Source organism: Pteropus medius, unplaced genomic scaffold, assembly GCF_902729225.1.
Source record: "Pteropus medius unplaced genomic scaffold, Ma_sr-lr_union100, whole genome shotgun sequence".
In the NCBI taxonomy this organism is placed as follows: Eukaryota; Metazoa; Chordata; class Mammalia; order Chiroptera; family Pteropodidae; genus Pteropus; species Pteropus medius.
The window spans coordinates 8,743,410-8,755,918 of record NW_024349804.1 but is presented as its reverse complement, the minus strand read 5'-3'; the positions used below and the strand labels follow the sequence as shown (position 1 = coordinate 8,755,918).

Genomic DNA, 12,509 nt, shown 5'->3' with positions numbered 1-12,509 from the left:
GTAAATTGTCAGTAATCTAATCCCAAATGCAAAATGCTACAAAATTCCTGCTCTTCTGTAAGAAATGACATTTAACTAGGGAAAAAAATAAAATAAATGAGGTGACAAAATACAGGTAAGTTGCTTTTGGTATGCATCAAAGCCACAAAGAGGATTCAACAGTGACCTTGTAAAGTACACTTGGTGCCTTGGTTAACCTTACTTAAAGTGCTGCACAGTCAAGACGGAACTAAAAACACAAGTCTGCCCACTTCTTGTACTAAAGACTTAGAAATCCCTTTCACAGTAGAACGCTGTTTACTGGACTGTACCCACAAGCTTCCTGAAAGTATTTTGACTAAGGCTCTTAAGAAGCTCTATCAGCAGAATCTCTGACTAACAGATACACTATTTTAAGCAGTAAAATCTGCACAGTGGTTGCATCCAGACTATACAGCATACCGGATCATGAAAAATACTAAAATGGATGAGTATTTCCAAAGTAATGACCTCGAAAACCTGCATGAAGAGAATGTGAATAGATGACCAGGAGGTATTACACCGCTAACAATCTGAATAGACAAAGAGTTACTAGAATACTAACAAATACTAGACTTGACCACTATGCTGCTTTACTATAAATAATGCTATCTGCAATGTTTTAGCAAATGACACAAATAATCATCCTACATTTGACACTTACAATAAATTAAAATTAAAATTAAAGTATATAAAGAATATATTACGATAAATTTAAAGTATATAAAGAATATACTATGAACCTTGTAATTTATTAACCTTACTTCTTAATGTACCTATTAATTATATAAAATCAAGATACATTAAAACAATTTTTTCCTACTGAAATTTCTCCCATAACTTTGAGTCCATTAAGTAGCATAAAACCAATTGCCTTTCAAAAAAACAAAATTTCTTTCTGGAACTCTGCCCATCAAAATAAAAACTTAATCAGGAATGTTAAAATATACATTCATTGAATATACATTTCCTAATGTCATTTTTTAACCTAAATACCTTCTAACTCTAAATATTTACTATAAATTTGGATTTTAAAAATACCAAATATTTTTTACTAAGTAATCAAAATTTTTAAATTGGTAGTATTATGCAGCAGATCAGAAATCATCACATATATCAAATACATAAAATGTCCAAAACGAGTCTTTAAATGTTTTTAATGTTTGAGTAGGTGCTTGCTCCTTTACTGAAGCCTTTGGGGTTAAAAATCGGAAAAATTAAACAATATTAATTATACAGAAAGTTGGTGCTTTTGCAAATTAGCATCAAAAGATAACAGTCAATAACTAAACACATACTGAGGTTCTGTGTGTACAACTGGCATCTCTGAAAACACTGCTGTAAAAATAAGTTTTCGGCATGTATATTATGTGATTTGTGCATGTATTCTGCTAGTGACGCTGTACATATTATGAATGTAGCATTACCCTATCCGTAAGAGTGAGAATAAAAATAAATTGAAATTTTAAGTTTTGAATACATTAAAAGAAAAAAAAACGAATGAAATACGCATATGTTTCTCATTTAAACCTCTTGCTGAACAATAACACAGTAATAGAAAATTAGAATTCTTTTCTCATGCTCTATCTTCTAATTTATTTTTCATTGGTAGCCAAATACAGACCATCTCAAAATATGTTAGAGTAAAATACAGAGAATAGCTTCAATTACCAAGAGTTTTCATTAGCTGCTCTAAAACTTTTATGGAGAGTTGTCTGAGAGAAGGGGGTGTTTGAGAGATAAAATATTTCAATAATATTGAAATTCAGTAAACTCCTTTCCACCCTATCACTCACATTCCAGCATATGAATCGGACACTACACTTGCAACCGTTTTTATTCAAATGGGTTTCCTCAGAGAGGAGAGGGATAGACTGACTGGTTTATAAAGTCAATCAAGATAAACTGCTTTTAATAAAATACTTTAAACATATAATTTAACCATCACAAGTGAATGGACAGAGCATTTTAAAGCTCCAATTGTTCAGAAACTAACTTAAAACAGAAACCACTCTTTTTTTGTTATTATTTCCCTGTATTTCCCACAAAATGTGCTGCAACTGGCATCTAAATAGTTTCTTTGCATGGTGAACTGAAACATCTTGAATGCTCAAACTGTATTTTTATGAGTGCCTAGGGACCCTAAATTTTAGTGGTCTATTAAATGCCAGCAATTTCATGCTGCCTTGCATAAAACAGCATTCACATATTAGAGCACAGAAGTTCCATAGCTACATTATACTTCTGGTCCAACTTTCTCTCAAACAAAAAACTGAAGCAGAGGCTAATCAAAATAATATTTAAAAAAAATAATCCTTTCCAGTCTTTTCCATTTAGTTTATACAATATCTGTTGATAATTGAATACCATTTGATTTCTTAAAACGTTTTAGAATTTTATAAGCAACTATTGTTTATCCTCTCAAAAAAATCTGCAGTGGTCAAAAACTGGAAGGTAGAGGGACATAACACGCATAAACTTTTTTCTCATCCCCATGGACAGTATGTCTTCATGGTGGATGCTGATGAAAGTTAACCTCCCTAAGACAAATTTACTATTACATATATTTTCATGTAGAAGCAGCCCCAAATTTATTTTACACTTTTCTGCCTATGCCTCTTATTGTAAGAGATGCACAATTTTCTACGTTAAGACTTTTAGTCTCTTACCTGGCAATGTTATCCTTCTCAAAAAGAAATCCAGTCCTACAGTTTGTTTGTACTGTTTCCCAAAAGTTTCTTGAGCAAAACACGTAGCTAAGGAAGTCTAAAAAAATTGATGCACATAATATTAAAATTAATGTCTGTTTTAGAAATGTAAACAAAATCACTACTAAATCTTATTAAGTAATCTTAATATTCGTACTCCCATTAATCCAGCAAACAACTTTAAGCAGTTCTAATCAGTTACAAGGGGAGGAGGGATTTGACACTCCACCAGGTAAATTTCACTTGCCAACAGCTACCAGTGGAGACAACAGACTAATCTTTTATCTCTCTTTAAATCCCCTGATTGTCAAGCTCCTTCTCACTGGAAATTAGAATTTGAGTTTTATCAACAAAGAAAAGTGAAACAACTTGATTAAAGATCTGTATCTTATATGTCCATATATATCAGTTCAATACAAATTTCAGAGAACTCTTAAGTTTCATTTCTGAGTAGTTTGTGTCCTTAGCCAATAATAGGTACTGATTGAGGAGAGGAAAGCCTATTTATAGAATTTTTCTTTTCTTCTGCCCCACAAGAGAAGTATCTTTAAGGGTCTAATTTTTCTCAATATTAAAGCTATTAAATGAAAATGATTCTATGGAATGACTCTGATAACACATCTTTTTTAAAAAATTGATATTTTTAAGATTAATATTAAGCAAGCAAAAATAAATATCTTCCACTCAAGAATCATAAAGCTTAAAAGTCACACAAATATTATAACCAGAACAGATATACACAATATATTTTTTAAAAACAATTGAAAGTTGTATTCAAAACTCTGGGGCTTTATTTGAGTATACCATTTCTTATCAAAGCAAAAGAATAATTAATCATTCTGGTAACATGTGAAATAACTCAACAGCTCTAAAGCTTCTTAAACATTTTAAATGTACTATTTATTTATCTGTAAACTTCCCCAAAAAGAAAAGAAAGACAGCTTCATGAAGCTTTTATGCTCTTCAAGACAGAGTTCCAAAGTTAAGGGAAAATAGCCTTTTTATTTTAAAAGTTAAAATTATATGTGAACTAAAATACTTAAGATAGAATTTCCTAGATAGCTTATTAAAATTAATTATGATGTAAGTACAGCAGTACAAAAGAAAACTTGGCCAAATTTCAATTCCTTTAAACAAAAAGATCTAAAATCCTTTTGACACAAGAACCATATTTTTCATAGAAATGGCAATTTGCACACCCGGACTCCAATTCTTTTAATAGTTAAATACTCAGCATTCGTAATAAATTTCTAAGACACTTGGTCAGATATTTATTGAGCACAAGAAAGATGTTTTGCTAGACAATGAGAAATAAAGTCACTACACCAAAATGAAAATGTATTTGGCTTCCTTGAAGCAAATAACAATACCATAAAAACTGAGAAATCAGAATTAAAAAGGTAAGCACTCCTTTTTAAACCCTTTTCTCATTTAGCCTTATTTATGCCATTGAGCTTGTTTAACTTAGAGCACAAAATCACCTGCGAAGAGGTCCAGAGTCCTAGAGAATAATAACTATCACTATTTACACTATTACAGATATTTCAAAATATTTAGCATATGGATGGCTGAAATAGTATTATAAGTCAAAGAGAAACTCAGGGGAATATGTAACATCAGCATAATGTCATATAAGGTAAGTTTTCAATTTCTTTTAAGATTCTCGGAGTTCAATATATTTATATTAATGAATATTCAGAAAAATTCTAAGGTTCTTTCCTTGGAAACAGGACTTCTAGATTTTGAAAGCCATACCCTCACGCTTTTGAGGCAAACATAACGTTAGGGTTTTAAATGAAATAGAGTATAATCTGTTAAAAGTATAGGTCACTGGGAACACAAAATATTAAAAATGGGTTCTTATATCCTCTCCAGACATCTTATTATAAAAATTAAACAGAGGATCAACCAAATCAGTGGGAGGCGCTTTCTCTTCAATTATATATTCTTTGTGCCACGTTTCACATCCAGTAATTTCTCACAAGTCATTGTATAAATACCCTTCTTAACCAATTATGAAGTGAACAACCATCTACCATATCAGAAACATTTTTATCTGATCTTTTATATTTTTTTGTTGTTTGGTGAACTTTTGCTAACAATTTCTAACCATATTACACTTACTGACACTAAAAAGACATCATAAAAAATATTTTGCCTTAAAAAATCTTTAAAAATATGTAATAAAATCAAAAGTATGAATTAAAGGAAAGAAATAGAAATGTGTGCTACTAGGGGGCGGGGCTAAATTTCCCCTGGAGAAACAAACTGTTAGTGTTATTTCAATTATCTACTGCTTCTCTCCGTATATATAAAAATGCCCTAAATTAGAACTAGCAGGAAAAATTAATGCTAGAAAAAAGTGGCCAGGAGTTAAGTCAGGATACAAATAAGAATGAGAGGCTGAATTTATCAAAGGATAATAAACGAAATAGAATGGGGGTGTTGGTAGCTGCCAATAATTTGAGAGCTGAATAAGGTACAGAGAAAAAAAAAGTTGGATACATAAATAATGATGAGAGATTAGGTTTCTGATGCTTGTACCTGAAAATTTCTGGCAGAAAAAGCCTTTACAATTTTAAAATAGATGAGTCAAGATGATGAAGGCTTAGCCAAAACATCATAAAGAATATCACTGTTATCCTCTGAAGCAGAATGACAGTCTTTCAACAATACAGAAGAAAAAAATTATGTTTTTTGTCCCAGACAGAATTTTAGACAGAGATGAAAAAAACATAATTATTCACACTAAATTAGTAACAAGAGGAAAACATGTATGATAGGCTAAATGAAAAACCTAGATACAAAATTATGAACAAATTTCAACTGAGTAATACACATATGATAATACTAGGAGAAGAAAACAAGTTTAAAGAATTATAATAGAATGTAGGATAATAAGCAATTTTTGTCTTTTTACAAGTGTATTAAGTTTTATAGACTGACATAATTTTAAACAGGAAATAAATTCAGTTATGAGTAAACTGTAAAAAGATGTAGGTAATGAAAAATTACAAGGCATTCAAAAGAAAATATGAATGAGAAAATTAAAAATGTAACTTAAAATTTTTATTACAGGTGTTAGAAACAATGCTGATTTATTCAAAACACTTCTTCCATTCAAAACGTTGTTTTAAGTGCACAAAAATTCACATAATACTTTATAAAGAAAAGTGATCCCGGGTTCTTCTCTTCCCAAAAATGTTTAAAAGTAATGAGAGTGTATCGTTTTTCCTCAGCAATAAAAATCAATAGCAAAATATAGGAGAAAGCAAGAAAGAAATATTAACAGGATTCTCCAAATTTTGCACCTGAATGACAGCTTTCCCAAGGGCTTTAGGAACTCAAATCTCAGAGCCAAAGACAGGGGCACCTGTGCAGGGCCAAGTGCCAGGGGAGATACAAAGAGCAAGCGTCAGCACAGAAACCAGGGTTCAAACTACGCCGGTAACACGGAAACGTGAGGCCGAAAACAGGAAGCTGGTAATAAACCTGCAGACTGGCTGGGAAAAGGGAGACGGAGAAGAAAGGAGGCAAACTAGCAATCTTCCCAGAAAGCGCCTTTGACAAAGCGACAGGTGTGTAGGTGCCCGGCAGAGGCCCTGGGGTTTATTTGGGGGGTGGGTCACAGACTCCTGAGACCCGATGACCTCTGTCCAAAGAGCCAGTACATGTCTGTGCTATTTCGGCTCCACAAACCTGGGTTCAAAGCCCTGCGGGAAGGTATGGGGACTGGCTGCCCGACATTCTCACGCACGCATGCACTCTCATTCACTCGGCCAGCCGTCACCTCACGGCCAGGGCCCCCTGTCATGCTAGCAAGCTCGACCCCAGCATCCGGCCCATGATACAGGCTCAAAAGGGATGTGCTGAAGGAATGCTTGTGCTGACAGGTGCTGTGCTGGGAACGGAGACGAGCAGGTAAGATGCTATAAAACGGCCGCTCACGTTTATTGGATGCACACCACGCTCTGCAAACTTTATGTGGCTTTTCACATTGAATGTGTACTTGGACGTGTCACCCTTGGAGGCGACCCCTGCCTATGCCCCCCGCCCCTTTACAGATGAAACACAAACAGGTTAGCGACTCGCCCCTCCAATGACCCTCCACGAAGTGATGGAGTCCCGCTTCTCGCCGAGGGAATCTGACTGCAGAGCCCAGCTCGTGGGCGCTCCCAGTGAAGGGGCGGGAGGGGCCTCAGAAGCGGTAAATGGGGGCCGGGGGCAGTGTGAGAGGGGCTAAAGGACAGAGATAAGCCCTGCCAGTCCTCAGACGAGAAGCTGGAAGCCTCCCAGGCAGGCGATGCTGGCCCGAGTCTTGCAGAAGTTAAGAGTTCGCGATCCAGTCGGGGAGCTGGGAACTGTTTTTTTTTCTTTTTTCTTTTCTTTTTTTTTTTTTTTTTTTTTTAAGGAGCTGGACAGCTCTCGTCGGCCTTCACCCAGTGCCTGGCTCGCGTCCGCCCCCAGGCCACGACCAAGCGGGCCCCGGCCCAGAGGCGCGGGGTAATGAGGCGGCGCCAGGCGGCGGGGAGGAGGCTGGGGGGCGCCGGGGCCGCGCCAGGGTTCCTGCAGGCTTGAGATGGCGAGCCCGCCCGAGGACTGACCTTCCCGGAGGTGCCGTCCCCCAGCACGACGATTTTCAGTTGCCGGTCCTGGCTCTCCTCCTCGGAGTCCGACATGGTGTGCCGGGAACCAGGTCCGCCTCCCCCCACCCCCCGAGGTCGAGGGAGGATGAGAAGGAGGGGGGTCTCTGGGGGCGGGGAGAGGAGGAAGGGCGGCAGTGGTGGGGCAGAACCCGCCGCCTTGGTGCCTCAGCGACCGCTGGCGAAATCCGGGACGAATCACTCGCCGGGCGCCATCTTGCCACCGCCCCTCCTCCTGCACGTGGCCCCGCCCCTGCACGCTACGTCGGACGCGCACGCCCACCTCCGCACCAACCCGCGCCGACGGCGAGCCTCCCTAGCGAGCCGGCCCATTCGTGAGCCTGGGACGGGGGAGACGTTCGAGCCGAGCAGGCGGGACGTGGCTCTACCCTCGCAGGAGCAGCAAGCGAAGGGGAAGAAAGGAAATATATCAAGCTAAGTAGAAAAACGGAAGCCGAGGAGCTCGTAGACGTTCAGTCAAATTCCTTCGTTTCGATATCCCCCTGAGAAGATCCCCGAGCGAATGGTTTAGCCAGAGGCGGGGGGGGGGAACGCCAGGGCTGCGCGCGGTGGTTGCCATGGAAGCCAGGCGTCGGCGGAGAGGCGGTGGGGCGGGGCGGGGCCTGTCTCTGGGCGCCCGGGACGCCGGTAGCCAGAGGGAGCGCGCAAGGGCGGGGCTCGAGCTGGAGCTAAGAATCCGGTGGTTCATTTATTAAGCGCGTGCCCTAGAGGGAACAGCAGTTTTAAAGTGTGATCCAGAGAAGCCTGGGCGAGGAGGGGGCGATAAAGTAGAAACTATTTACGTAATAATACACTTTTTTTTGCCTTTTTCATGTTCATGCTCTCAAAAGTATACAGAGAAGTTTCCAGCGGATGCATGATGTGTGTGGCATCGTAGCTATAACGTACACAAAAGCTCTTTGGGATTCAAAATAATTCTTGAGTGTAAAGGGGCCTTGAACCCCAAAAGGTTGAGAACTGCTATCCAGTAGTGTAGGTAAAAGACAACTGAAAATTTTAACGTAGTGAGATAAAATCCACAATAATAACGCCGGCCTACAATGTTTGTCTCGTTAATTACTTGGCACGGTTACGACGTTCGCTCCTCATGTGAACCCTATAAAATAGGTAGAATTATCCCATGTTACACATGAGGAAGCTTAAGTGGGAATTCGAATGGGCAAACATTACAGTGTAAGGAAGTGCTCAGCCTGAAGATAGCACCAGAGTTCTAATCACAGCCCTGCACTTACTTGTTGTGTGACCTGAGCCACAGTAAATGCAGTAACCAATGTAAAGTAACATAGCACAATTCCTGGCATAAAGTAAGCACTCAATATGAACAGTTTACCAGTGGGTTAAAACTTATTGGGGAACCACTTCGTAAATCATATAAACGTCTCCTATACTGTACATCTGACGCTACTATCAAAATAATATCAAATGTCAACTGTAATTGAAAAATAAAAAAATAGTATAAAATATCTCAGCAATGGCTTTTATATGGTGACATGATACTATTTTGGATGTATTGGGTTAAATCAAATATATTGTTAAAATGTTAAAAAATGCTTTTGTTCACCCTCCTTTTTCCCATTGTTCTCTTGCTGCCCTCAGGCTCCACAGAGCATCTCATCACTGATGCTCCACCCAGACCCACTGTCTCTGAACAAGGGTCCAGGATGCAGACCTAACCCTCTATTCCCCTTTCAAAACAAACCAGTTTGGTGCCCCATTCTACTAGGGGAGTACATGCATTCAGCTAGCTCCACTCAGTAAAGTACAGTGAGTGACATCAAACATACATTTAAATTCAACTATATACCCTTGAGAACAAAAACAAATGTTTTTCATATAACCTGAACAATAAACGCAAGTCAAATATTTCATCTGATACTTGCTTTAAAACAGTGATCTATTCTAACGCTGAGGGGAAACTGTGTTATTTAAGTAAATACACACAAAATCACATATAGTAGAATTTATGGGCAATTTGATGGTTATTTTGACTACACTGAATATTCATTCCCCTTACTCATTGACCTTAGAATCTGACCCTGTCCCTAAGATGCTCCTCTAACTCAAGCTTGGTCAATTGATGCTGAAGGTCTAATGGTTAATAATCTATTCATGTGTTTCCCATGCAGAGAGATCAGCATTGTAAAAGAGGACATTTGGAGGAGTAATGCTTTTTCCAGAAGGAATAAGGCAGTTGTAGGCTCTATATTTATTGGGGGAGCCAGCCTCCTACTCCGCACTGCAGGCCTTAAATTCTGTCTCCTTCAGATTTAAAAAATAATAATAACCAGTGTAATTATCGCCCTCATCAACTGTTGCATGTTAGAACACCACTATAAATTCCAACTAATGGTATTGGGTGTGTCTTCTGGAGTAAAACAGAACTTCCCCATTTTAAAAGATCTTCAGATTGATTCATTATATTAACGATTGATTTGACAAATATTAAGTGAATGCTTACTGTGCGTCAAGCACTTTTGTTTACAATTCTAAGTCATGAGGACACATACAAGCGAATAAAACATACAAGGGCACTGCTCCCATGGAACTTGCAATTTGGTGAAGTGAGGCAGACTAAATAATGGCACACCAAAGATATGAGGTTCCAATCCTTGGAATCTGTAAATGTGACCTTATTTGGAAAAAAGCATCTTTCATATGTGATTAGATTAAGAGTCTTGAGATGGCGAGATTATCCTGGATTATCAGGGCAGGCCCTAAATGCAGTCACATGCATCCTCATAAGAGAGAGACAGAGGGAGATTTGACCAAGACAGAAAAAGGGAAGGCAATGTGACCACAGAGGCAGAGGCTGGAGTGATGCAGCCACAAGTCAAGGAATCTTGGCAGTCACTAAAAGGTGGAAGACGAATTGGCGCCTTGGAGCCTCCAGAGAGCACAGCCCTGTCCACATCTGGACTTCAGTCCAGTGATTTAGGACTTCTGCCCTCCAAAACTGTGAGAGAATAAATTTATCTTCTTTTAAGCCACCAAGTTTATGATTATTTGTTACAATGGCCACAGGAAACTAATAGAAGGAGAAACACAAAAACTTTATAAGTCAACATGAAAATTTCAGATTCGGATAAAAAAGAAAGTAAAATATGATGGATGGGGTAAAGAGTAAAAGTATCTGAACATTTTTATTCAAACACTAAATAAATTGAGAGTCACCCCATATCCATGCATTGAAACACAATATTGTAAAATATAGTTATTCTACCAAAGGATGTACAAAGTCAATGCAATTCTAATAAAGTTTTTCATGGAATTTGAAAGAATGCATACAAGAGGCAAGGGTCCAAGAACAGCGAAGATTGTCCAGGAAAAGAAGGACAAAGAACTTGCTTTACCAGATATCAAGACTTTGCATAGAGTTGTAATAAAGATATAGTGTATTTATTGTTTCAGGAATAGACAATTGGACCATTATAACAAAATGAAGAGCCATGAAATGGGCTCCCACATACGTGCAACTCTGATATATAACCGAGTATAGATGATAGCAGATAAAAGGGGGAAAGGATGGTAGTTGGAAACTACATAGGAAAATAAATTAAATTGGAATCTTAAATTTCATCACACACACACACACACACACAATTCCAGTAGAATTAAGAATCTAAATGTGAAAAAATTTTAAATAATTTGTGGTGACTATCTCTCTTATCTTGGGATACAGACAGATTTCTTGAACAAGACACAAAGAGTTCATCATAAAGGACAAACAGTATAAAGAAAATTGCATTGGAATTTAAAAGTACTCCATTAAAGATACCATAAGGGGGCAGGGGGAGAGAAGAGATCAGGAGTTGCCATAACATCTATGGTTTGAGCCACCCAGCCTACAGTACTTTGTTATGGCAGCCCAAGCTAATTAAAACAGATTTGAGACATAGTTCAATCTACAACAATATCTAGAAGAAAAATAAGTGGTACCTGCCTAATTTTTTAAGTATTGAAAAGAGATTAGACTTTCCAGATATTTTAAAAATATTTTTTAAACTACTATGATTAAAATGCTGTGGAACAGGCAGAGGAATAGATAGCAAGACTCCTTCCACAGAAAAGCTTAGAAAGGTCTCGATATATGAAGAACTTAAGTGAATAGTAAAGGTGGTATTTCTAATCATTGGGGAAAATATGATGTTACTCACTCGGCATTAATTTTTAAAACTGAAAGTCTCGTTCCTTGCTCACATGAAATTTTTAAAACTGAAAGTCTCGTTCCTTGCTCACATGAAATTAAAGCATAATTTTAGATGAAGCCATAGCAAACTAGAAAAAAAAAAAAGAGGGTAAACATGTATAACCTGGAGTGGAAATAGCTCATCTCTTCATAGCACAAAGTTCAGTCAAAAGAAAAGTTAAATACTGATCATTTCTGTACATCAAATTTTAAACACTCATATGGCAAAAAAAAAAGTATAACTTGGATCATATAAGCTTCTACCAAAGATAGATTAGATGGTTAGGATCAATAATCTCACAGAGGAAAAGTAGAAAAGCTAGACATAATATTTTTAAATCTATTTGCAGTTATCAGAGAGTTACCAGATTATAATATGAGAAATTGTAGGGCCGAGAGGTCCAAAGATAGAAAGCCAGCATTCAGGGCCACTGTCTCTAGGTGTCTGTTGATTCTCCAGTGGAGCTGAGAGAGAGGCAGGATATGTGGTGGTTTTAAGACCCTGCGAAGCTACATCTTAGAAGTAAGGGTGTGTGAACCAGAATTAGATCATCTCCACAGAAGCTGTATTATCTCAATCCCTCATTGAACTAAGATCAGCTGGGGCTGCTAGTGCCCTCGAATGAATTATCAGAAGCAAAGCTATATTCTCTCTGGAAACATATCAAATAATCTCTACTATTTTTCATAACCTGGATCTGGCACACAATCGAAAACTTGGTGTGTGAGGAGCAAGCCTTTGTGACTAAAAATCAAGAGAAATTATGAACAACAGAAGTATACTATAAAGATCCAGATAACAAAGACACAAAACATGGACTTTAAACAGCTAATAGGTGGAAGAGTTTATATGCCAAAACTGAGAATTTTGTCAGGGAGGTTGGAAATAGTAAAAAGAACCAAATGGAAATTAGCAATAACGATATAATAACT

At 37.9% G+C, this 12,509-nt stretch overlaps 1 protein-coding gene and 1 long non-coding RNA gene across 3 annotated transcripts in view; one reads left to right on the top strand and one right to left on the bottom strand.

Moving 5' to 3' along the window:
- The window catches only part of RAB28 (RAB28, member RAS oncogene family), a 73,080-nt gene extending 65,457 nt beyond the window's left edge, over window positions 1-7,623 (bottom strand). Inside the window, exons 1-2 of one of the 2 annotated variants that reach the window (XM_039838177.1) lie at window positions 7,331-7,623; window positions 2,688-2,784 (exon numbers count right to left, since the gene is read on the bottom strand). In XM_039838177.1, coding sequence (XP_039694111.1) covers window positions 2,688-2,784; window positions 7,331-7,405 — 172 coding nt within the window. In that variant the 5' untranslated portion in view covers window positions 7,406-7,623. The remainder of the gene's footprint in view (window positions 1-2,687; window positions 2,785-7,330) is intronic. The other variant, XM_039838176.1, reaches the window with a different exon arrangement.
- Window positions 6,127-8,928, top strand: LOC120582838 (uncharacterized). Its single transcript, XR_005647662.1, has 2 exons — window positions 6,127-6,933; window positions 7,138-8,928. It is a non-coding gene; the product is annotated as an uncharacterized LOC120582838 (long non-coding RNA).
- The last annotated feature ends 3,581 nt before the right edge of the window (window positions 8,929-12,509 follow it).